The sequence below is a fragment of the Felis catus genome, chromosome C1 (assembly GCF_018350175.1).
Source record: "Felis catus isolate Fca126 chromosome C1, F.catus_Fca126_mat1.0, whole genome shotgun sequence".
NCBI classification, from domain to species: Eukaryota; Metazoa; Chordata; class Mammalia; order Carnivora; family Felidae; genus Felis; species Felis catus.
Window position 1 is genome coordinate 1,103,199 of NC_058375.1, and position 24,758 is coordinate 1,127,956.

General features: G+C 65.7%; 1 protein-coding gene and 1 long non-coding RNA gene across 5 annotated transcripts in view; one reads left to right on the plus strand and one right to left on the minus strand.

Moving 5' to 3' along the window:
- The window catches only part of SKI (SKI proto-oncogene), a 69,837-nt gene extending 51,836 nt beyond the window's left edge, over positions 1–18,001 (plus strand). The window contains exons 2-7 of one of the 4 annotated variants that reach the window (XM_023257965.2): positions 11,470–11,592; positions 11,713–11,831; positions 12,385–12,653; positions 12,757–13,058; positions 13,816–14,046; positions 14,829–18,001. In XM_023257965.2, the coding sequence (XP_023113733.2) occupies positions 11,470–11,592; positions 11,713–11,831; positions 12,385–12,653; positions 12,757–13,058; positions 13,816–14,046; positions 14,829–15,017 (1,233 nt within the window). In that variant the 3' untranslated portion in view covers positions 15,018–18,001. The remainder of the gene's footprint in view (positions 1–11,469; positions 11,593–11,712; positions 11,832–12,384; positions 12,654–12,756; positions 13,059–13,815; positions 14,047–14,828) is intronic. The other 3 variants (XM_023257967.2, XM_023257966.2, XM_023257968.2) reach the window with 3 other exon arrangements.
- On the minus strand, positions 962–10,464 carry LOC102901119. Its single transcript, XR_006583827.1, has 2 exons — positions 9,441–10,464; positions 962–2,135 (listed from the first exon to the last, which is right to left on the minus strand). It is a non-coding gene; the product is annotated as an uncharacterized LOC102901119 (long non-coding RNA).
- Positions 18,002–24,758: the final 6,757 nt, after the last annotated feature.

Below are 24,758 nucleotides of genomic sequence, written 5' to 3' on the forward strand. Positions count from 1 at the left end.
TCGGGAACTGAGGGTCGGGGCACAGACGAGGGACTGTTAGTGTGGGCGCTGGTGGGGGAGGGGAGGGGAGGGGAGCGGATGCTGACCCGACGGCGTGAGGGTGGGCGCCTCGGGTGGCGCAGGGGTCACGCACACGTTCGCCCGGGCCTGGCGCTGTGCGTGGTGGTCTCGAGCGGCACCGTCTGGGGATTGGCGCCAGGTTGAGCGAGCCAGCCGGGGTGGGGCTCCCGCGGTGCCCACCGTCCGGGACACCAGACCGCAGGGGCTTGGGGAGGTGGGGGTCAGGTGGGCCTCGGGAGCCTCGTGGACCCCCTCCTGCCCTGAGCCCCCGCGTTTGCGCGCAGCACACCCTCACCACACCCCGCAGCCGTGGCCAGGGCCACGTTGTCATCCTGGAGTCGCCCTGGCTGCCCAGCTGGGCGCCGAGGCCTCGCCCGGAGCTCACATAGGATGTCTGGCCCTTGCCCGGCGCACAGTGGCCTCTAGGAGCCCGTGTCCCCCCGTCTCCCTGAGCCGGCTGCCCCTCGCACTCTCCTCCCCTCCCAAGAGCTGCCTGCAGTCCCGGCGGCTCAGCCCCTCCGCCCCGCCGGCCGCTGTCCTGGCGCAGTGGGAGCAGGCCAGGGTCTGTGCCAGGCCACCCCGCCTGTCATGGAGCCCTTGCCGCCCCTCCGCCCACGGCTCAGACAGGGGCATCCTGTGGCTGGGACGGGGCCAGACCGGAACGTTCCCTGACCCGTGACGGGCGCTCCTTTCCGCACGGGCCTTGTGTGTGGGACCTGAGCCTCGGAGGAAGCCACGTGGTGGTGGTGGTGGTGGTGGTGGTGGTGGTGGTGGTGGCGGCGGCGGCGGCGGCGGCGGCGAGGAACCCGTTGGTCCTGGAGGGGTCGTGCCCGTGTCCTGCTCAGCGGCTCACTCTGTCTGCTGGGAGGGTGGGAGCCGGGGAAAACCATTGACCTTGGTGGTTTGGGTTTTCAGCCAACGGTTCATTTCACTTTTTTTTTTTTAGAATTTCTTAATAATAGTTTTATTGAGATATAATTCATGTAACAGAAATCGCACCTTTTGTAAGAGTACGGTTCGCTGGTTTTTAGTGTATGCAACCATCGCTATTATCACCTTCTAGAGTATTCTCGTCACTGCAGAAAGAAACTCGGGCGCCCTCACTCCCCTCCCCCCACACCCAGCAACCACTCCGCTTCCTGGCTGTGGATTCGCCTCTTCTGGGCGTTTCATTGAAACAGAGTCACACAGCAGGCGTGGGGCCCTCGGTGTGGACTTCTCCCTGAGCGTCGTGCGCGTCCAGGCTTCGCTCCTTGTGAGGCGGAGCGCGGGTCCAGGCCGTGCACCTGCCGGTCCGCTCCTCTGGGGGGAGGGCGTGTGGGATGTCTCCGCGCCGGCTGCGGCGCATCATGCTGTGTGAACACTCGTGTGCAAGTGTTCGTGTTGGACGTACGTTTTCAGTAATCTTGAGTGGACTCCCAGGACCGGGCTTGCCGGGTCAGAGGCTAATTCTTTATTTAACCTTGTGAGAAACCACCTAACTGTCCTGCAGTGGCCACAGCCCTTCACCTTCCCGCCAGCGGTGCACGGAGGCCCGGATCTCTCACCGCGTCCCCAGCGCTTTGTCCTGCCCCTCTTTTAAAAAAGTGTAGCCATCCTAGTGTCACGCGGCGGCTTGCTTTTTTTGTTTTTATTTAAAATAATTGTTTTAATGTTTATTTATGTAGAGAGGGAGAGAGAGAATCCCAAGCGGGCTCCGCACTGTCAGCGCGGAGCTTGACGTGCGGCTCGATCCCTCGAGCCGTGATCGTGACCTGAGCCGAAAGCACGGGTCAGACGCTTGATCGACTGAGCCACCGGGCACTCCACACCTTGTATATTTTTAATCATCTTTTTCTTTGAGATAATTGTAGATGGACGCGACCATAAGGAATAACAGAGACGTTCTCTTGTATACTTTATCTAGACTGCTCCATCGGTAACACCTTGCAGAATCCTAGTACGGGTGACCCTTGAACAACACGGGCTTGAACCGTGCGGGTCCGCTTACGTGCAGGTTTTTACTCAAGAACCACGTTGGAAAAATTTTTGGAGATGTGCGACAGTTTGGAAAATTTGTGGATGAGCCATGTAGCCTGGAGATACAGAAAAAATTAAAAAGTTAGGTATGTTGTGAATGCATGCGATATATTTAGATGTTGGTCTGTTTTATCATTTTTGCAATAAAACTCACAAGTCTATAAAAAGTTAACATTTATCAAAACGTATGCACACGACATAGTCCCTACATGGTGCCATTCACAGCCTCTCCTTACACAGCCACGAGCGGAGTGATACTTAATACAAGACCAGTCATGTGTTAGTTGGCTTACTGTCTTGTAACTTTGCTTTCGGAGAATTAGCGTAGTTGTCCCCTGTCTCCTAATTGGAGAGACTGCACACTGTCCTGCCATCACTGGTAAACGGTCTTAAAAGTGGAACAGCGTTTCCAGTTCTATAGTAAGACTATGACTGGGGGCGCCTGGGTGGCTCAGTCAGTTAAGTGTCCAACTCTTTTTTTTGTTTTAATGCTTATTTCATTTTATTTTTGGGAGAGAGCACGTGAGCGGGGGAGGGACAGAAAGAGAGGAGGACAGAGGATCCGAAGCCAGCTCCGTGCTGACTGCGGTGAGCCGGACGTGGGGCTCGAGCTCACGAACCGTGGGCTCGTGACCTGAGGCGAAGTTGGACACTCAACCGACTGAGCCACTCAGGTGCCCCAAGTGTTGGACTCTTGACTTCGGCTTGGGTCGTGACCTCGTGGTTTGGGAGTTCGAGCTCCGCATCCGGCTCCGCGCTGATAGTGCCGAGCCCGCTTGGGATTCTCTGTCCCTCTGTCTGCCCCTCCCCTGCTCGCTTTGTCTTTCAAAGTAAGTAAGTACGCTTAAGAAAAAAAAAAAAAAGAATATGACTGTAATCCTAGACGCCATAAAAAGCTTCGTGACGATTCCTACGTTTGTGCCCTGGCCAGGCTGCCGGAAAGCGGTCCCGTCTGCTTCGTAATCAGTGTGTGCATCGTTATGCTTGTAAATACGTACGAATTTATTTTCCACACCACCTTTTCATCTTTGGTGTCAGTGCTAGTAACGCGTGTGACATCTGCAGTGTCTCCTGTCACGGAAGACAACATCGATGTAGGTCCCGAGGGACGGTTCGTCTTGTACACAGTCCACGGGACTACGGTATCGGTATCGACAGATACAGACCCGCAAGTGCTTTTCCTCCTCCTTTTGATTTTCTTAGTAGCGCTGTTTCCCGTAGTCTACCTTATCGTAAGACGCAGCGTGCGATACACGGAATATACGAGATACGTGTGGACCCGTGTCCGTGTGAACGGTGAGGCCTGGTCGTTCAGTCGTGGGGACTCACGGGTACACGCACGTTTTCGACGGCGTGGACGGTCGGTCACTCGGACGGTCTTTGGGCCCGTCTTCGCGGTTCTCTCGGGGCTTCGCTGAGGAGCGCGGCCCCCGGGTCACGTCGGTGGGCGCCCCCCACGCTCCGGGCCCCCCTCCCTCCCTCGGCGGCAGCGTGTGCGGTTTTCATTTGCGTTTCCCTGATGGCCGTGGTGCCGACCCTCTTCGCGTGCTCGTCGTGGGTCTCGTTCGGCGGGAGGTCTGGTCCCGTCCTTTGCCCCTTTCGTAGTGAGGTACCTGGCTGAGTTTTGGTTCTTCGTGAATTCCGATCCCGGTCCCTTATCAGGTACCTGATTTGCCCGTCGTTTCCTCCCTTTCTGTGGTGGTCTTTCCACGTTCTTGGTGGCATCCTTTGAAGCCCAGAGAGGTCTCGACCTCGATGAATTTCCGCTTTCCTGTTCTATCTTGTCCTCGTGCTTCGGTGTCACCTGAGCGGGTGGGCCGTCGGGGAGGCTGGGGCTGTGGCCGCGTCCCCGGCTCCGCCAGAAACCCCGGCGCGCGTCCGCGGCCCCCCCGCTCCGTAGACCTCGAAGCCCCGGAGTTTCCTCCGAGCCGGTGCGAGGAGGCCGTTCTTTGTAGAGACGCCGCCCGGAAGCGGTCTCGGGCACGAGAACCTGAAGGGGCCCCCACAGGGGCGCCGGGCCAGCGGCGTGGGCCGTCTCCACCCGGAGAGCGCCGCGCACGTGTGAGAAGCAGACACGGCGCCGGGGTCGCGCGCGCCCTCTCCTGGGGACGCTTCGCAGCCACAGAGGTGATCACGTAAGCCGGTCGCGGTGGCGGCGCCGCAGAAAGGCTCCGAAAGAAGCCGGCCCGGAAGCGGGATCTCGCGCCGCACTCGGCCTCTTTTGCCCGTGACTGGTGGCCCTCGGGAGCGTCCACACAGGACGTGGCTCTCCTGGTGGCCGTTCTCTCCATTTCTAGAACGTGAGCGTGTGGGTGACGCCACCACCGGGTAGCGCGGCCTCCGGGGGTGTGCCCCTGCGGCCTGTCATCCCGGCCTCCCGGACGAGATCGGCCGTGCGCACGGGCGGCCGGTGACCTCGCCCCCGGGCCTCAGCCTCCGCGGGACACGTTGGCGCTGTGGGCACCTCCCAGAGACCCCTCCGCTGGGAGCAGAACGGCCTTGGGTGTCTGAGGAGACTGCGCCCGCCTCCTGGCACGGCCGCCCCAGGCCTCCGGACTGTCCCGCACCGACTTGACCGCTCCAGCGACCGTGGCTCGAGGCCGCGTGTGGGCAGCTGCTCGCGGGTCAGACCCGAGGCTGCGTCGTGGGCCCTTGGAAGGCCGGAGGGGGCGCGGGCAGGAGTGTCCTGCACTACGGCACGGACGCCCGGCTCTGTGAACTTCCCGTGGGGGTCCCGTTGCCCGGAGGGAGTTGGGACGAGCCCCTCAGGTTAGTCTCTTGGCACGGGTGCCCGCTCTGCCGTCCGCTCGTGCAGAACGGAAGCCGGCTCCGTCGAGAGGCCGACGGCCTGCCCGACGCCCGGCTGCTTTCCTGACGGTATCTCGGCCGCCACACACTGTGCCGCTCGCGGGGCCTCGGCAGCAAACCCTGGCTTCGTGCAGACACGGGGCCCTGCGGGGGGTGGACGCCGGGGTTGGCGCTGTCCTTTTAACAAGTTGACGGTCGCCGTGCAGGACGACGCTTTGCTCTGCCGAGTGGCTCTGGTGGCGGCTCCGGTGGGGACTCCGGGTGCTCCTCCACACCCTCCTTGGGTCAGGCATCGCCCTCGCTCCCGGGCCGAGACGTGGCGTGTCTGACGTGGCCGTCCGTGGTGGTGGCCTGGGCGGAAGTGACGTCTGTTGGCCTTGCAGCCGCTTTGCCGGGTGCTGGTCTGGTGTTCTCCACGTTCTATCATTTGAGTCTCAACTGTGCCTCTTTGCCAGTGAGGCCTGTTCGAGGTCTGCGCAGTCGGCCTCAGGGTCAGGCTGCCTGAGGCCCAGGCCGGGGGGGGGGGGGGGTCTCAGCGGTGGATTTGTGCCGGTTCTGGTCCTCTAGGCCTCTAGGCCTGTCTTTGTTTGCTGGTAAATAAACGGGAAGTAGTCACCCCGTGTGGCCGCCGGTGTTTGCCGAGGCCTCCAGGCCGCCTTTTCCACCGTCTGGCTGCAGCCTCCTTGGTGTCTAGGCGTTGTCTGGGGACCCTCTGCCATCTCCCTGTGGAGCCTGCTGGCGCCGTGGGCCTTAGTGTGAGGGTCCTGCTCAGGGGCAGCAGCGAGCCAGCCCTCCCTCCCTGGGGGCATGTGGAGTCAGGAAGCTCCGTGTCTGAGGCCCCTGCTCCACGGCCCCCCCCTCCCCCGCCCCAGGTTCGCATGCTGCTTCTCGTGCAAAACCCACTGCTGACAACGTGACTGTGGCCTTCAGGGCTCCCAGGGGCGACGCAGGGTCCCCTGGAGCCCCAGGCCCCTCAGCCCTCATTTTCTGTGCGGTGACGGACAGACGGGCCTCCTTTAGCACCGTCACCTCCTCCTTGTGTGGCCTGCCAGCAGGTAGCTGCCCCAGACCTTAGAGTAATCGCTTGTTCTTTGAAGACCGAAGATCGCCCAGAGCGGTGGAGGCCAGCCCCTCTGCCTGTGCCACGGCCTTCAGCGGCGCCCTCTGCCTCAGGCACCGCGAGAAATTCATCCGTGAGCCCGACGACCGTGACCTTCCCTGGTGTGGCCAAACCAGGCCGAGAGAGGTGCCGGCTGCTCGGCGCTGGGACAGCAGGGCCCCTCGGGGGCCGCTGGGTGGGTGCACACCTCCATCTGCCAGTTTCGTTTTGATCGGGGTGTGTGAGCCCTCTCTGCAGAGGTTGGCTCAGAGCCCCGTGTCCGAAGGCTCAAAGCAGGGACTGTCCGCACCGATTGGCGGTGGGAGCGACAGGGCTAGGACCTGTTGTTCGGCTTCTAATTAATAATTAGGCGTAACAGGCAGGGTGGACGAGCACAGTGTCGGGAGCACCGGGCTGAGGCCCTGCAGCGGGGCACCGCCCACAGTGACCGTCCCTGCCTTGGGAGCACCCTGGCGGTCGAGGCGGCGGGGTCTGCCCGTACTCTCCTGCGTGGCGACTCTCGGTGGGGCTGGGCTCCGCTGGAGCACAGGTGCGGAGGCCGTGGGGGATTGGCCACTGAAAGGCTGCAGGACGTGTAGACCACGGGCAGCCCTTCTTTACAGCTGCTCCTGCCAAGGTGCCGATGGCGCGTGGCCTGGCCGTGGTTCCGACAGGCGGCGGAACACCGTGCGTCCAGGAGGACGCGCATGGTCTGAGGCTCCGTGTCGTTGTGGGGTCTGGTGAGTCCTCCCACCGCCATGACGCCAGGAAGGGGCTCACCTCCTGGGCCCTGGGGAGCCTCGCCTGGGTCTGGACATCGGTCCTCGGTCCTTTTGGGCCCTGTGGGGTCCAGCCCACAGTGAGCTGGGGTCTTGGGAGGTTGGGGATTCTGCCCCTCGTCCCACCTGTGACTTCGACATTCTCTTTCCTGATCCCTGGGGAAGTGACCAGAATTCTGCACCCGAGGCAGCAAAGGGTGTCAATGTCAGACCAGATGTGTCAGTGGAGCGCTGGCCGTCACTTCCTACGCACACGCCACCGGAGAGGGCTTTTTGGCCACTGTGGCTCCTGTGGCTCAGCTCTGCAGCCTTACCGGGTCAGGCTGTGCCTGCCCCTTGCCTGCTGCTGCTGGGTGAAGCCGATCGCTGCCGCCGAGCCCTCGTGGGTCCCTGGCTCTGTCCCAGCCACCGGGGCCTGGCCCTGCTGCTGTGCGTTCGGGAACCCGAGAGTCATTTCCTCTGTCGGGACGCCTTAGGTGGGGATCCGGAGCTCTGGGCCCACGGACGTCTCCGCACAGTGGCCGGCTACGGTGACGATGCTCTCAGCCAGCACCTGGCACTGTTGGGCCAGAGGGGACCTGGGTGGCAGTTGATGTCAGCTCCCCCGTGTGGCACCCAGGGCGGCATGTGTTCCTGGCCTTGGGGTACACGGCCAGCCAAAACACAAACCAGACAGTCCCCGGCTGCGCGGGGGGGGGGGGGGGGGGGGGGGGGGGGGGCGCAGCGCCACGCACCCTGTCCAGCTGAATGTGTCATCCAGTGCTCTCGTGAGCTCTGAGTGCACACCACCACGGTGGGGAGGCCTGGCGCTGTGACACATGCCAAGGGTGCCTAGACACGGCACGGAGAGAGGGGGTGGGGGCTGGGGAGGCATCTCAGACAAGGGAGGGGGAAGCCTTAGACCCTGGCCCCACTGGCCTGAGCGGTCCCTCAGCTGTGGGGGCAGGTGCTGCAGCCACCACTTACCCCTGAACACACGCTTGCTCCTGGACATCCGTGCCCCTGGCGGGGCCGGTACCCAGCGGGCACTGTGCTTCTGGTTCTGGGAACATGGGCAGCTCCAGGTAGGACAGGCGGTCCCGATAGTCACATTCAGATCCTCAGTCCAAGATCCACACACCCCTCAAGTGCCTCTGAGTAAAAGTTGGGCTCTGTGGACCTGGGCGGGGACGGTGACTTTATTCCCACTGACTTAGATTGACGTCTCCTGCCGGACAGCCCCCCAGGCCGGCTCTTGTTCCCCCCCCCCCCCCCCCGCCCGTGTGAGCTGTGTGTCGGAGGCCGCGTGTCTGCAGGGCGTGGCCTTGTCAGCGCTGCTCTGTGTACAGACGGTCCTGTGGCGTCTGTGCATGGGAGGTGCTCGTGCTGGTCCCGGTGCCGGTGCCGGGTTTGGAGCTGGAGCTGGAGGCGCTGTGCACGCCCGCAGACCAGCCCGGCCTCGCCGGGGTGGGTGCCGATCTCGCCGCTGGGCCCTCCGGGTGTCCCTCTGGCTCTGCCTGGCACTTGGGTGGGAGCTGCGTCTTTACTGGTGCGTCACCCCAGAGCTGGGTACCTGCGTGATGGTTAGCGGCTGTTGTGGCAGCCGGAGCTCCGCCCGAAGTCAGACTGCGCTCTCGGGCCTTGGGCCGGCGCCCTCGGCCGGCCTCTGGATCGTCTCCTCCCCTCCTCGTCCTGCACATAACTTTTTTTTTTTTTTTAAGGACGTGCAGGGCGGGCGGCACACGAAAAGCGGTACGTGGGGGTGGCAAGGCCGGCAGCCTTGGGAGGCAAAGTGGTCGTGAGCTCGCTCCCCCAGAACGCGTGGGGCACAGCCAGCGGCGTCTCTCCCAGGGCTCTTGCCACTAGGGGTTCCCCAGATGCCAGGTCAGAGCTCCGCGCCCAGGCCCGCTCCGGTGCTGCTGGAACACGGGGTTCTCAGCAGAGCGTAGGGGAGCCGGTGGCGTGGGGCCCAAAGACCTTCTCCCTCCCTGCCCTGCCTCTGGGCCGTGGCCCAGGCTGTCCCGCTGTGCATTTGGGGCCCGGGCGCTGAAGCGTGGCCTTTGCGAGCGTGAGGCCCCGAGGTCGATGCCGGAAGCCGCCGTGGCGGCTTCCGGCGGCCACTGGCCCTCTCGTCCACCCTGCTCTTCCCCGCGCTCGTCTTGGGTGGTGGCCGAGAGCCCGGCAGCCGTCCTGATCCCACTCCGTGTGTGTCTGATGGAGCCTCTGTCTCGACTGACACCCTGGCCCCCGTTGACGTGAAGGTCAGGTAGCAGGGTCACACCTAAATCGTACCCCGAGTCTTGCAAACCTGCAGAGGCCCCTGGGCGTGAAGCGTGCGAGACCCCCGTGTGGGTGTCCTTTCCTCCTCTGTGAGGAACGCGCACAGCCGCCGAACAGTCCTGGGCGTGTGCCTGTGCCGTCCACGGCCAGCTCTTCGCCGGAGCGGCTGCCCCGTGGCGGGATGGCCCTCGGCGCGCTGTCCCGGAGACCACACGTGTCCTGTGCCGGGACGTGGCACGGGACACGTGCCCTCGCCCTTGGTGGGGGGCCACCAGTGGGTTCCGGGGGCAGGCCCCCCCACCGCCCTGGCCGTGTCCTAGGCCCGGAAGCCTGTTCCCGCCTTGAGGTCTGTGGGCCCCCGGGATCTGGCGTGGAGGCCTTGAGAAGGGTCAGAAGCCACAAGCGAATGTCCTTACCTGCTTGCCAACCTCTGGCGGAGTAGGAATCACTGGGCAGTTTTGTCCCTGATCATCTGCCGTCCCCGGGGCCCAAGTGTGCCCTGCTGGGGACAGTGGCCTTCCAGGCCCGAAGAGGTATGTCCTGGCCCAGCTGTCTTCCTGCTTCTCTCTCTCGTCCATAGAAGGGGCTCACGGGGGTTTTTCTTGCTATAGGAATCTCGGAGGAGTCATTCCAGCTCCGGGAAGACCCCTCCCTCTCCCGGGGTTGACGGAGCTCAGGGTGGGTGGGGGCGAGGGAGGCTCTGGCCCTTTCTCCAGAACTGATGGGCTGGTTTTGAGCGCTGGGTGCGCTGGCCGGCCGCGTCCCTGCCCGGGAACCTGCCCCGCTCTCCCCCGCCGCGTGGAATGGGCTCTGGCCAATGGGCGCCGGGCGCCACCCGCCAGCCCCATGCGTGTGGGGGTGGCCCCGTAGCCGGAGCCGTGTGACGCCCCGGAGTCTCCCTGAGGGTTCTCAGAACCTGCAGGAGCCGGCGCCAGGCCTGCGGCTTTTCTCTCGGTGAGAACTCGGCCTGTCTTCTCCCCTCCCGGCCTCCTATCTGCTCCGACAGGAAGCGCCACCCCTGCTGGCGTGACTGACCCCCGCTCCCCTGTCACAGGCAGCCGGAGGCGGCCGGGCCGCGCAGGCAGACGTCACCGGACTCTTGCCCCTAAAAAGCGCCACCAAGCCGTCTTTCTTTCCTGATTGTTTCGCATCTGAGCAGACCGTCCACAGCCGTCTGTGGGTTTGCCCTGAAGCGCCTCCCCGGAGCTGGGCGCGTCCCCCTCAGGCCTTGGGGCATCTGCTTCTGCGTGAGGACAGAGGCCGGTGTGTCCCTGCACGGAGTCCCCCCCGCGCCTGTCTGTCCACCGCGAGGGTCTGGGTGCCCCGCGAACCCGCGTGCAGGCAGATGTGCTGGGCTTGGTCAGGCCCTTCCTCTGGGATCCTCGGTCCGCGGGGCCTTGTGCCCGGGCTCCAGTCAGCCCTGTGTCTCTTGAATTTTGTGATGACAGCCCGATGAGGGGGACACCTTGCCTGACCACTTGCCCTCCTCCTCCCCCATCTCCCTCCCGGGGCCAGTTCTGTGATACAGCATTTCCCCACCTGTTCCAGAGCAGGGAGGAGCCCCTCCCCCATTAATCCCCCCACCCCCCTCCTGGCCAAGGCTTCCCCGCACCTGCTCCCCCTGAGGTCAGGCATCATCCTGGTGGCCTCAGGTGGGTGACGGTGTGTCCGCCTTGTGGTACGGACCCCAGGACCCCAGCACAGCTGCCCCGGGGGGAGGCACGGTCCACCTCCGCAGACTGTTTGGCAGGAAGAGACCCCATCTCCCTCAGGGATCCTGTGCCGTCAGGTGGCTCTCCTTCTGACACCTGCTTGGGAGGCCACGCCCACCATCACGTCCGACAGACCCTTGGGTCCCTGGGAGTCTGGGGCAGCTTCTCCAGCCTCCAGCAGCAAGGTGTGAGGAAAGCAGGAGTGTGGCCTGTGTCCCAAAGCTGAGTTGTGCACTTGGTGGAAGGGGTTTGTCCCTTTTTTTTGAGGATGCTTGCTTTCGGGGTTGGGGGAGCTTGCCAGAGGGCGGCTGCCCCCTCCACCCCCCAGCCGATGGCAAGTGGTCGAAATTCTACTCGTCACCCACAACACTGGGGACCCAGGGACGGAGTCCCCACACTTGGCCCCACACTTGGCCCGTGAGCCTGCCCGCCACCTAGTATGGCCACCAGGAGGAGGTCAGCATCTGTGGCTCCTGTTGGCTGTTGGGGCTGTGGCCAGGGGCTGTCCCCTCGAGTCCCCACCCTGAGCCCGGCCTGGACCCCCTGCCCTGGGCCTCCTGTGGCCGTCGGGGGAGGTCACGGCACCGTAGCCCCACAGGTAGCGCCACAGCGCCCGTTCTCGCGGAAATGGCTTGTCCTGCTGGAGTCCGGGCCGCACATCACCGCACACGCCTGGTGCTCAGAGCGTCGATGCCCTCAGGGGCTCCGGTGACAACTTTTGTGTCGTTCACAGGTCTCCTCCGAGCCCCCGGCCTCCATCCGAAAAACAGATGACGCCCCCTCCCAAGTCCCCACGTCTTCTGAGAAGGACAAACAGTCTGGCTGGCTGCGGACCCTGGCCAGCTCCTCCAGCAAGGTCGGGCGCGGGGCGGCGGGTACAGGACGGGGGGTGGTGGGTACGGGGACGCGGGCGGCAGGTGAGGGCACGGGCACGGGGCTCTGCGCTCCTGCCTCTGACCCCTGGCGCCTCTTCCAGCAGAGCCTTGGCTGCGTTCACCCTCGCCAGCGCCTTTCCGCTTTCCGACCCTGGTCCCCTGCGGTTTCTGCGAGTGACAAAGAGCTCTCCCCGCACCTTCCGGCCCTGATTCGAGACAGGTGAGTACCTGCGTGCCGGCTGCTGGCGGTCAGTAATTATCGGTGGATGAGACCTTTCCTTGACGTGGCCGCCCGGAGTTGTCCTCAGACAGAGCGCGCGTGATTCGAGCGAGGCCGTCACCCTGCGCGTCTCAGGACCGGCACCCACCCCTCCCGGGCGCCCCTTAAACGCCTGAGTGCACGGTGGTGCGCGCTCAACACGGCCGGTGAAGGGTCCCGAGTCTGTGGGCCTGGCGCTCTTTGTCCCCGCCTGCGGCTTCGCTCTAACCTGCGTCCGCGTGGGGCCGCGTGGCGGTGGAACTAGCCCCGTTCCTGCAGGAGTCCCAGAAGCGGGGGTCCTGTTGACTGGCGTCCGGGTGGGCACGGCCAGAACTTCTGCTTGGGGTGCGGCCAGTGGCCGTGCTCCAGTTCCCCCGGGGCTCTGGCTCGCGCCTCCTCCTTCACACCCTCCGGGGGGGGGCGCGTCCCACCGGGAGCCTTCACGTGCTGGCCACCGTGGGGAGGGGGAGGGGGGGCAGACGCCTGTGGCCCCAAGGTCCCCCCACCCCTGCAGCTTTTACTCCTACAAGAGCTTTGAGACGGGTGTGGCCCCCAACGTGGCCCTGGCACCGCCGGCCCAACAGAAGGTCGTGAGCAGCCCGCCCTGTGCCACCGTGGTGTCCCGGGCCCCCGAGCCTCTGGCCACCTGCATCCAGCCACGGAAGCGGAAGCTGGCCGTGGACACCCCCGGAGCCCCGGAGACGCCGGCGCCCGTGGCCGCCCCGGAGGACGGCAAAGACTCGGAGGCCGAGGTGGAAGTGGACAGCAGGGAGGAATGTACGTGTGAGTCGGGGTCCCCGCCTGCCCCGGGGCGCCGCCGCGCCGCGCGGAGGTGCGGTGAGCGCTCTGCTGACGTCCGCTTCCCCTCCCGTCCCTGTGTCCGCAGTCACCTCCTCCCTGTCCTCCCTCTCCTCCCCGTCCCTTACCTCATCCAGCTCCGCCAAGGACCTGAGCTCCCCGGGCGTGCACGCCCCGCCCGCCGCGCCCGCCGCCCCCGAGGCCGCCGCCCCCGCGGACACCGCGAGCGGCGGGCTGGAGGCAGAGCTCGAGCACCTGCGGCAGGCCCTGGAGGGCGGCCTGGACACCAAGGAAGCCAAAGAGAAGTTCCTGCACGAGGTGGTGAAGATGCGCGTGAAGCAGGAGGAGAAGCTGAGCGCCGCCCTGCAGGCCAAGCGCAGCCTCCACCAGGTGAGGCCGCCGTGCGCCCCGCCGTCCCCTCGCAGAGCCGGCCTGTCGCTCGGGGCGCCGGGGAGGAGCGGGGGCTTGGCCTGCCGCCCGAGGCTCGTTCCCTAAAGCCCCGTGTCGTCGGAGAGGGAACGAGCGAGCGGGCGGGACCGGCTGGCTCCAGGCACGCTGGATTCTAGATGATTCCACTCAAGTGACTGCTTCCTGTCCGAGAAGGCGCTTGGGGCCTAGGGTGTCTGGGTCCCGCCTCCGTAGGGGCGGGCGGGGCCTCCGCCCCGACTCTGCGGCCTCGCCCGGCGCACTCGGGATCGCGAGTTCACACCTCTGCGGTGGTGGTGGCGTCTGGCAGCTTCACACGTGGGCTCTAGCACAGCACGGGCCTGCCGGTCCCCGGGGCGCCGGGTCCCAGACGTCTCTCCTGAGCGTGTGTCAGGCGCTCGCTCAGAACGCCCCTTCCCTGGTCTTGCTGGAGGCGTGATTTCCCACACGCGTGCTCACTGGCGCCTGTGGCACGGGGGCGGCCGTCTCTGGTGGCTGGAGAGGGACGGGCGGAGGCGGAGGCGCTGAGGAGGGAGGCAGGGAGCCTGAGCGGGCGCCCGGCCTGGAGGACGCCCGGCGGCTGGAGCGCGCTGGGCCGAGGGGCATCTGGGAAGGCAGGTGGCACTTGACGCCTGAGGGGGAGGCTGTGGGGAGCGGCGGGGGCGGGGGCAGAGGCGCCAGGGCGGTGACCCCAGCCCGGGTGTGTGCGCCACCCTCCCAGGAGCTGGAGTTTCTGCGCGTGGCCAAGAAGGAGAAGCTTCGGGAAGCCACGGAGGCCAAGCGCAACCTGCGAAAGGAGATCGAGCGCCTCCGGGCAGAGAACGAGAAGAAGATGCGCGAGGCCAACGAGTCCCGGCTGCGCCTGAAGCGGGAGCTGGAGCAGGCGCGGCAGGTGCGGGTGTGCGACAAGGGCTGCGAGGCCGGCCGCCTGCGCGCCAAGTACTCGGCCCAGGTACAGGCGGGGGCTGTGGCAGGGGCTCGGAGGCATCACCTGGTGCCTGGGTGACAGATGGGGAGACGGGCTTGCGGGGCCCGGGGCCGGACCGTCGGCGAGGCCGCGGGGCCCCACCTCCAGACTCGGCCGCGTGGCAGGCGCTGTGCTGGCATCTTGGGGTCCTTTCTCACCTCGAGGGGTCCACCACAAGCTTAGGGGACCACGGGGGACCGGCAGGCTCTCCTGGGCTTTGGGAGTCGGTCCCCCGCAGGGAGGTGTCCTCTGGCTGTGCCCTCTTCCCTCCCGACCACGCCCCTCTTTGGTGGTTTCCCTTGAGAAACCGGCTCTGAGCCGGCCCCCCCGGCGGTGCAGAGGAGCCCCAGGCAGCCCCAGCCTCACCCCACACAGCTTTAAACGCCTCAGCACGTCCGGATGGGCCGTCCTGCCCGGCCAGGGATCGGGTGCGGGGCGGTGGGCATGGCAGCCCCTCCTCCCCTTGCCTCACCGGTGCTGGGAGGGTCTGGTCTGGGCTTTGGAGGGAAACTGGCCTCAGGATGTCGAGGGCGCCCCGAGGCAGCTGCTGGGGGGAGGGGGGAGCGGGGGGTGGGGGGGAGGGGGCCGGTAGATCCCACCCGCCAGCGGCTCGGCACACCCGTCTGGACTCGGGTCACGGTGCCCCCGGAGAGGCCCTCCCGGGCCCCGGCTGCCGCCTCCCTCGCTCAGCGGCACGCGTCCCACGCAGGGGAAGGAGGGCGGCTGGCGCGGCCGGGTGCTGACGCCCGGCGTCCCGTCCCTTCCAGATCGAGGACCTGCAGGTGAAGCTCCAGCACGCGGAGGCGGACCGCGAGCAGCTGCGGGCCGACCTGCTTCGGGAGCGCGAGGCCCGGGAGCACCTGGAGAAGGTGGTGAAGGAGCTGCAGGAGCAGCTGTGGCCGCGGCCCCGGCCCGAGGCCGCCGGCAGCGAGAGCGCGGCCGAGCTGGAGCCCTAGCGGAGCCCGCGGTCGGCCGGGTGCGGACGCCGCGGGGGCGGGCGGCCCCCCCCCCCCCACCGCCCCGCCAGCCGGGGGTCTCTGCGCCTGCGCGCCGGCGGCCCGCCCCCGCGTCCACATAGCACAACGTCTTACTGTGCCTATAACCAAGCGAGCGTTTGGAACCACATACTTTTGGAATCCACTGCAAAATTTTCTACTGGCCAAGTTCGAGTGTGCAAGCCGGGTTCCCAGCGGAGCCGGGGCCGAGGCTCCGTGCCCGCCGCGGTCCTTCTGCTTGCCGGGACGTCCTACCATTTACATTTTTGTTATAAGCTATTTAAAACCCACGAGAAGACTTGATACTCCGAAAAATCAACAGGTTTTTTAATGACTAACTTTTCAAAGCCCCACCGACACGTGACGCCATCTGAGGACCTGCTAAGGGAGCCGGGGCGCCGCCCCGCAAAGCCATCTCAGCTCGTCCGCGCCCGCGCGAGGACGGGGAGGGTTTTCTCCAGAGTCTATTTTTTCAGCGACAAGGACCCAGGCCGCCCGTGCCGGCCGCCGGCGCCCCGAGCCGGAACACTGCCGCCTTCCGCCTGCCCGGGCGCCGCTCACCTCCGCCACCCTCCCCCGGCCGCCCCTGTCGCGTCGGGACTGAGGCCGCAGCGTCGGAACAAAAACAGCATTACTTCACTTTTTTTTTTTCTTTTTGTTTGTTCATTTAAACGTATATTTAGAACTGCACTTTGTCAAAACTCTTCCCTTCTCTTTTTATTCCCCAGTTAACTGAGGTTTTTACTTTTCAAATACTGCAGACCCATTTATAGAGCAGTCCACATCCTAAGTGCTCGAGTGTTTAGAAACCCCCTCTGGTGCTCGGTTGAACAAGGGAATCACAAAACGGAAATGCAAAAGCTGAACTTCGGGGGGTAGTTCTGTGCCTTCCAGCATCTTGTACAGCAAATCCTGACTCGTCTTTTTACCCCCGAGACACCTGTCTTCAGTCGCGATCGAATCTGCCACTATCAGAATAAGTTACTTGCATTTATTCCAGATAATCTCGTTTACTCTCAACTGTTCATGCAAATTGTATAAGGTTTTTTATGCCCAAGCTTGAAAAATGATTTCCCAGTAGACAAGAGGCGGCTACCCATCCTGAAATTACGGTATTTATTTACGTGAGAAAGATCTTAGCCAGGATTCTTCGCTCGACCCCGTTCTAACGCCGAGGCAGCTGCCAGTGCGCACGGAGGTGGGGACCGCTGGCTGGCGCAGGTGCAGACGCCGCCCGCCGCCGTGACCAGCAGAGGCTTGGTGACCGTGTCATCTGCAGGGTTCCTGCCCGTGGTTTACCGGGGGGGAGGGGGGAGGGGCGCGGGTGCTGCTGGACCCCCCTTCTAAAGTGCAATGCAAAAGGGACATCATATATATGCAGCGTTTGTTTGGATTTTTTTTTTTTTTTTTTGCTTTGGTTTTTCTTTTGCAGTTATGAAATCTGTATGCATGGAATGTTAAACCTCTGCCATATGTATACCCATCGATGGGCATTATTACCGGGCCCTGTGAGGGGCCGGCTGTGCTACACAACACGCAGAATGCTGTGTTCAGCCTCGTGTTTCCGGAGTTGTGTTTTTTCAGTCATTTCTTCAAGGGAAACGAAATGATTTAGCTGGAGCAGACCTTTAAGTGTGCTTCTGTGTGACTGTGCTCTGTTGCCGAGTCTGAAAGTCGTGAGAGATCAAAGGGCCCGTGGGCCTGTCGCCCGGGCCGTCCGTTTGCTTTTCGGTTTTTTAGGCCCCAGCGGGCGATGAGCTTCTCTAAGTTCTGTGCAGGCACCTTCCCCGCCCTCCCCGCCCCCACCCTTGCCCTCGCAGTGCCCACCTCCGGTCACCGTCTAGGCCGTTGGGTCCACGACCCCACTTGCCAGCTTTGCCCCAGGACGTTGGGAAAAGCTGGCCAGGCCACGGCAGCTCGCACCCCCCCCCACCCCCACCCCCAGGCCCGCCCCTCTGTCCCTGTCTGAGGCTCCTGCGGCCTCGCCAGAGCTGGTGCGGCGGGGACCGGCTGTCACGGGCTCCCTGGTCACCAGCAGCTTGAGCCTTCCCGGGCGGCTCCCGGGGGCAGCTGGGGGGCATAGGCTTGTTCCGGCCGCTTCCATCCTCGGGGGTGGGGGGTGGGGGGTGGGGGGGCCGGGCCGAGGGTTCGCGCAGCCGCAGAAGGGAGAAGGGGGGTCTTGTAGGCTGTTGGCTCTCCCTGTGTGTAATACCCATTACCCGAGTGACTGTGCACCCGTTTAATTACTCATTATTTCTATGCTGAAAGAGGATTTTTAACGAAGGGAAAAACAGCAATAACATTCATATCTTTGGAGCAGCTAACTCACACACATAATACCTTCTTTTCGTACAGAACGAGCCCCGTGTAAAAACAGTCCCCGTGTAAATACCTGTCCTCTACACTGTCGTATCTCCCGCGTATACGGTGGTTCCTTTTTCAGAAACTCTTTTCTTACCTGGTAGTTGTCCTGTTTTCTGGGTTGTTTTTAACTGAGGAAGAACAGAGCTCACCTGCCGGAGGGGACGGACCCTCTGCCAGTCCCCGCAGCACCCTGCGGGCTCCGTCCTGCCCGCCCCTGCCCGCCCACCGCGTCCACCAGGCTCGAGAGGCCGTCTTGTTCTTGCTTTAAGTCAGGAGTCACAAGCGACATTTTTTTTCAATTAAGGAAAAAAACCACAGCTCTACCTTCGTACCTGCCGGGAGCGTCTGCATCGCCGTCCGCGTTTTCTCCTCTGCTGCTGCTAATGACAACATGGTGACTTACTCTACTATCGAAAACTATTTTTATGTAATTAATGTATGCTTTCTTGTTTATAAATGCCTGATTTAAAAAGAAAAAAGAAAAAGCTTGGCATATTTATCTACTTCGCTGTGTACCCGTTAGTCCTTTGGCGCCCCTCCCCCAGACAGAAGACATTGTACAATAAAGGACTTTGAGCGTATGCGGAGGACAGCCATGCTTGGGCCACCCCACCCGCCCCCGGCCACCACCGGGGCCTGAGCCCGGGGAGGGGAAGTGGGTGTCTGCCCGTCAGACCGCGGGGGTCCTTCGGTGTCCGCTGACCCCGAGTGGCGTGGGGCGCGGGTGGGCGGCGGGGGTGCGGTCTGACTCTCTAGGCCCCCCCCCCCCACCAGCCGGCTCTCTGCACCGTGGACCTCAGCTGGAGGGGACCCAGCCTGGGGTCCCCTCAGCGTGGATGGCCGGCTCCCCACAGGTGGCCCCAGCCTGCTGTCCCGAGGGAGCAGCAGAGGGACTCCGCTGTGCTGGGCCCGCGGGCGCTGGGCTGCCACCTCAGCCCCTCGTGGGTCACGTGGAGGTCATTTTGCCTCGAGGGACGCCCGGGTCCCAGCCCCCCTGGTGCCTCCGCAGCCCCAACGGTCCCGGGAGTCCCCCGGGGAGGGGTGCAGGGCAGGCCGCAGTATGGGCGGCCCAGAAAAGCCCACTCTTCCTCGGGGCCAGGCTTCTGTCCAGCCTCGCCTCTGTCGGTCACTCGCCGGGCTCCCCAACGCCAAGATCCCTGCCCCTCGTAGGGTGCCACCTAGGGTCTGCGAGAGAGGCTGGGCTGGGCGCAGGTCAGGAAGGAGGGCTGTGAGCTGGGCCCCGAGCCACAGCCCCCCACCGCTGCCCCCTCCTGCTGCGCATCGGGCCCCGGGGCCCTGCCTGGGGTCCTGGGCCCCGAGGTGTGGACGGCAGACCTGACCTCAGTGGGACTCTGCCGAGGGCCACACTGCACACCCTCTGGAGCCCACCCCTGTTCACCGCTGCCCCCTCCCTTGCCTGGGTGTCCCCCGGGCCTGGCTCCCCGCTCCTCTGGGGGGGGCCCTCCCGCTGAGCTGCGTGTCCCCGCCTGGGCAGGGCTGGGCACCCGTCCAGCTCTCTCCGTTAGGGGGGCTGTCCCTCACTGTCTTCTGGGGTCTCCTGAGCGGACAGTCGTCCGCTGCGGTCTGTTGGGCGTCCCCGGGGGCACTGCGAGCAGAGGGCTCCTGCAGCCAAGGCCCTACCGGTGCCCGGTGCCAAACACTCGTCCCTCCCTCCGCCTCACGACCAAGCCCACCAGGATGGGCGGCAGGACCTTGGGTGACCTGCCATCGCCATGGGGCATCGATCCCTACCACTGAGTCCCTTCCCTGGGGCCTGCCAGGTGGGCATCTTGACCTGGGCCCTGTGCCTGGCGAGGGCCTTTCCGCGTCCTTCCCCAGGGCATCTCCCCAGGCCACCGCCCGGGACCCGCAGGCTCTCGGCCTCCAACCCGCACCCGCCCTGCGAGGGTCCAAATGCTGCCGGAGGCCCTGAATGTGAAAAACGAGGGGAGGGAGGCAGGGGGTGAGAGGCGGTCCTGAAGGGCTGGAGGCCCCTGGGGGCATGGGGAAGGAGGGCTTCCTGGGGCCGCGGGCCGTGCGCAGGCTTCGAGAGGCAGCTTGTGGCCAATGTGGTGCTTGGTCCATTCGGGGCTTTGGAGCTGGGCCGGTGGTGGCCTCGGAACATGGGATGCTGGGGGTCACTTTCGGGTATAATTTGACTTTAAAGGGCCCTGTGCACCCCGATGCGGGGCGGACAGGATAGGGGCTGCCTAGTGTCAACCCCCGTCCCAAAGCCGCTCTTAAGAGGTCACGGTGGGAGAAACCCCCTCCCCGGTATTCCCAGCAGCCTCCTGCCCCCTTGCACTGCCTCTGGGTCCCCCGGCTCCGGACCGTCCACACCGCCGACATGCCGGCCAGGGGCTCTTCAGGGACCCACGAGGCTGTCCCAGAGCTTGGCCTCGTTTGTCCAGAGCCCTGGCCTAAGTCTCGGGCCCCTCCCCAGTTGGTGCTGGTTTCCAAGCCCCTCGAGGCCCTGGGGATGCGGCGAACCCAGGGCAGAGGAGGTGCTCCTGGGAACTGACTCAGGTCCCTAGTTTCTGGGCCTGCCCTGTGGCCCCCCACCCCCAGCTTTCACTTCTGCCTCTGTCGCCAGCAGCCAGGGCCCCACCCGCGGCCCCTGTGCTCAGCCGTGCCTGCCTGTCTCTGTCTTGGGATCTCCGCCCCTCCTCCAGTCTGTTGGCCCCTGAGCCACAGTCTGGCCCCCGGGGCCCCACCCCACCACCCTGTGGTCAGGGGGGCTGACCGCAGGCCAAGAACTCGCACCCTTATCTGGGGAGGCGGATGCCAGGCGCGCCCTCCGTGGAAAGAGGAAGCCGCCGGCCCATTTACAGTAACAGCTGGTACGGCCTCCTCCCCTGAGCCCCCTGGGGGGAGGACTGCGGGGTCAGGCCCTGGCGCTGAGTGTGGTCCCCAGCCTCCACCCCACCCCGCCCCGGCTGTGGCCAACAGCCCCCCCTCCCTGGCTCGCCCAGCCTGGAGCCCGACCCACCTCTGCTCCCCACGACACCCCCTTCCCTGTCTCTCTCTGCCTGTCCTGTCACAGGTCACCCCTTCTTGCTGGCCAGGAAGAGACAGGCTGGCGGGCCCCTTGGGCAGCTCCGAGAGACAGATCGGGGTCGTTCATGAGGTCCCCAAGGCCCCACACCCACACTCTGCCGGCCAGGGGCCTAGGCACACTCTGGGTGACCACCGCCCGCAGGAAGGCGGGGATCCTGGAGGAAAACTGGGCAGCTGGCCCACCCTTTTGGAGGGTCCCGAAGGACAGTCTGTGACCTCGGGAAAGGGTGGGGCTGTGACCCGGCTGTGCTGGCCTCGGCAGGATGTGAAAGCGGGGCCTCGGAGAGGACCCTGACCCTCCCCACAGAAACCCACCGTGCTCTGCGCCCTCCCGTGTGCCCTGCCCACTGCCAGGCAACCCTGGGAGGGGTGGGGGCAGAACTCTGGGGGCCTGGATGCCTGCCCGCCCCCGCAACCCCTGCCATAGCGGTGACGTGAGCCGTGCAGGCCTCACGCCCGCGGCCATCTGTGCCCAGACCTGTGCCAGGGGCCGGGGGCCGCGAGTGCCGGGACTCTCGGCCCTGGAGCAGGTGGCCCCTCTGTGGGGGGTGGTAGGGACAGGCAGGTGGAGCCGGCCTGGCTTCTCTTTGGAGTGTCCTGTGCCCGGCAGGCGTCTGTCAGGGCCGGGGTCGGGCCTTCCTGCTCCATTGCCGGCCCTGGAGCCCTTACCGGCAGGAAGCCTGGCCCAAGCTCTTGCCCAGCCGAGGCCACTCCTGCCACAGAAGCTGATTTTGCAAACTTCAGGAACAGGGCACCTCGTGAGGGCTGGGGCCCGAGGCCAGGGCTCGGGTCCCCTCCTCATGAGGCCCCTGTCAGGGGACGTCGGAGTCCGGCGCAAGGCCCAGGCAGGGTGGGAGAGAGGGGAAGGCAGGAGAGGGCCCAGGAGATGGGCCCAGACAGGTGGGGCCGTGTCTGGGTCCTCCGTGCAACGAAGGTGGGCCCCGAGCACTGCCGTGGCGTCTGCACGCTCGCGCGCGTGGGAGAGCCAGGTCGGCTTGCGCACGAGCCGGCAAGGGACAGGTGCCACCACTGCCCTTCCAAGTCTCCCCCCCCCCCCCATGAACTTCCCTTCCCTGTCTCAGCCCCACCCAGGTGGCTGGGTATCCTTGTCCTCCTTTCCTTTTCCGGGGCTCCCTCCAGCACTGCGGCTGCAGGCATGGGGCAGGGTGGTGAGTTCCCATGGGGTCCAACCCCCCCCCCTCGCCCTTGGTGGAGCTTTGACCTGGTGGACGTGTGGCCCACACCCCCAACTTCCTGTTTCTAAGAAAAAGCAGTCCCAGAAAAGTCTTTGGTGGCGGAGGGGGGGGGGGGAGTTGGGGGGGGAAATCTTTGGAGGCTTCTGGCCAAGGTCTGGGGAGGCGCTGGGAGGGGTTTTATTTTGTTTTGTTCAGAGGCGGGGAGGGGGGACGGGGGGGGGGGGGGGGGGGGGGGGGGGGGAGGGGGGGACTCGAGGAGAGCTGCGGCGGGTGTGGCCTGGCTGGGCAATCACTGGTCCATCACTGTCCGGCCATCTGCCTTCCCTGGACACCTGCTTCCCCAGGCAGGAAGGCAGCGGTCAACTGGGCCAGGGGCCCAGGTCAAGGCTCCTCCGCCCCGGCGTGGCCGCCTTGGGTCTAGTCTCCCCAGCACCCATGTCAGGATATGGGCCACCCCCCACCCACCATCCTGCAGCTGGCAGTGAGCAGGGTATGCGGGGGGAGGGGGGCTCCCCCAGTCCGAGTTTACCCCCTCCCCCCCCAGTCAGATGCAGATTAGGCTCCTCTCCCACACCCCCCACCCCGGGGGAAGGGCCGCCGCAGAGAATCCTCCGTGGAATTAGAAAGCTGGTTCCAAAACATTCCGAATTCCTGCTCCTTCCGGCCGGGCCGGAAGCGCGCCTGGGGAGGGGCGGGCAGGGGCGGGGGCTGCGTGGTCCCCGGAGGCCACGGGGCCGACCCTCCTGGGGCGATCGTGTTGCACGGGTCCGGATGGGCCGAGGACCTGGACTCTCGGAGGCCTCGCAGGCCCCTAGGGGGCAGGGGGCGTCGCCCGCGACCGAGTCCGCGCGAGCCCCCCCCTTCCGGGGGGCCAGTAGGTCCCCACTTCCGCCGAGTCACCTTCTGGGGTCTGGCACGAGGTGGGATGGGGGGCGAGGGCCGACACCGGGGGTCCTGCGGCCCTCGCCCCGCGGCCTCGGTTTCCTATCATGCGTCTGACGGAAACCCGCCACTGCGCCCCGCGGGGCCGCCCCGCCGCCCGGTTTCACTTCCCCCGCCCGCCTCCCGGCGTCGCGTCCCAATTCCGTTCGCAGCCTGGGTCCCGGGCGCCCCCGCAGGACCCGCGCAGCCGGGGCGCAGGAGCGAGCTGGGGTTCCCCGAGCTCCCGGGGGCGCGCGCAGGAAGTGCCCCCCGCGGGCCGGGCGCGGTTAGCCCTTCCGGTCCCCGCTCGGGTTGGGGGGGGGGGCGGCCCGGGCAGGCGGGGGACCGGGGGGGGGTCCCCGCTCCGAGCCCGGCGGGCGGGGCGCGGGCCCGTCCACGTGTCGGGAGGCCGAGCCGGGCGGCGGCCCCCGGCGGCGGAGGCGGGAACTGCAGCCCCGGCCGGGCGCGGGGAGGGCGCGTGTGCGCCGGGGACGGGGATCCGCCCTCCCGGGAGGGCGCCCGCTCGGCCACCCCTCCCGCCTGTGCGGGAGCCCGAGGGAGACCCGGTCCTTTAAGCGCCCCCTCCTCCGCCCCGCACCTGGCGAGGAGCGTTCCCGCTGGTGGAAGAGCCCCCTTGCCCCCCCACACCTCTGCCCCTTCCCGGGGCTCCGTAGAGGCCCTGGGCCCTGTCCCCGCTGGTGGTCCGCACGCGGGCCCCGAGTCACCGCTGGGGGACGCACCACCTGGGTCCAGTGGCTCTCTCTGTGCCCCGCTTCCGTCGGCCCCTGGGGGCTGGGGCCAACTCCTGGGGAGTGGGGGCCTTGGCAGGTGTGACCACTGGAGACCCCAAGAGTCACGGAAGGCCACACGGTGACCTATGACGCCCTTAGAAATGCTCCCCCCACCCCCAGCCTCTCCCTTGCTCCTCAAGGACTGGCCTCCCCTGCCCTGGACTTCACTCACCAGGATGATGATCCCCTCTCCACTACCCTGCTTCTCCCCCAAGCTGCTGGGACCCCACCCAGTCCACACCCAGGCCTAGCCCGCCTGCCCTTCTCTATTCCGCAGAGCAGGCCCAGCCGCCCACACCTGGCCTCCCATTCTTACCACCCCTTCTCCCACTGTGCACCTGCTGACCACCTTTCCCGATCAGCAGCTGTTTGGTGCCCCAGGTGCACCCCCAGCCCTGTCCCCGGCATCCTCCTAAAGGCCCTCTCACCTCCTTTTCTGCCTCACCTTTGCCCCCTTTCCTGGAGCGGGGGGGGGGGGGGGTCTTCCAGAGTGGGCTCACTGAGGATTTGCAGAAGGAACGAGGAGGGAACGGGGCCTCCCCAGAAGGCCAGCCCCACCCCTGACGTTGGCCCACGCAGGGGCTCCTGTGGTTTCCGTGGCCCGTGGCCAGCACCTGTTCTGCAGACAGGGCCAAGGAAGGTTCGAAGGCTTGGGGGGGGCAGGTAGCACCCCTCCCACACCCTTCCCCCGGCGCCCCAGGAGGGAGGCCCTGCAGACTGGGGTCCACCCTGCCGGGCACCGGAGCGACATTTGTGGGGAACACTGTCCCGCTTCCTCCTGTCTCTGGTTGTGCAGGGGGCAGGGCTGGGGGGCCGACGGTTCTCTGAACTGCTGGGCGGAGTTCCCAGGAGGAGGGGTACCTGGAGTTTCGGGGAGCATCACCATCTGGGGGTCACGTGGGGTGGAGACGGCCGGCCTGGTGGCTGAGCCCGGCACATCTGGCAGGCTGTGCCAGGCTGCCCGGCTGGCCGGCCGGCCGATGACAGCCCTATTTATAGTCTCCATCAGAAAACGCCCCTGACCAGGGCGGTGGGGTGGCCGGGCTGCTCCTCGACACCCAGGGCCTCGTGCCAAGAGGAGCCCAGGCTGGAGCGGCTCCGGCCTGTACGGGCCGCCGCCTGGCCCGCTCACTCCCCTTGGCCACCCCCGAGGCTCGCTGACGGACCGCAGCCGCCCTGGGCCTGAGGCCAGGGGGTCCCCCAGGGTTACCTGCGAGGCAGGGGACCCAGGGCAGCTCCTCCCCACCTGCTCGGGCCCCCAGCTGGCTCCCAGGGTGTCCTGTGCTGGCTGTGGCCCAGGCTTTTCCATCAGAGAGGCTGTGGGCTGGCCCTCAGTGGCCATCTCCTGCCTTGAGGGGACAGTGGCAGGAAGG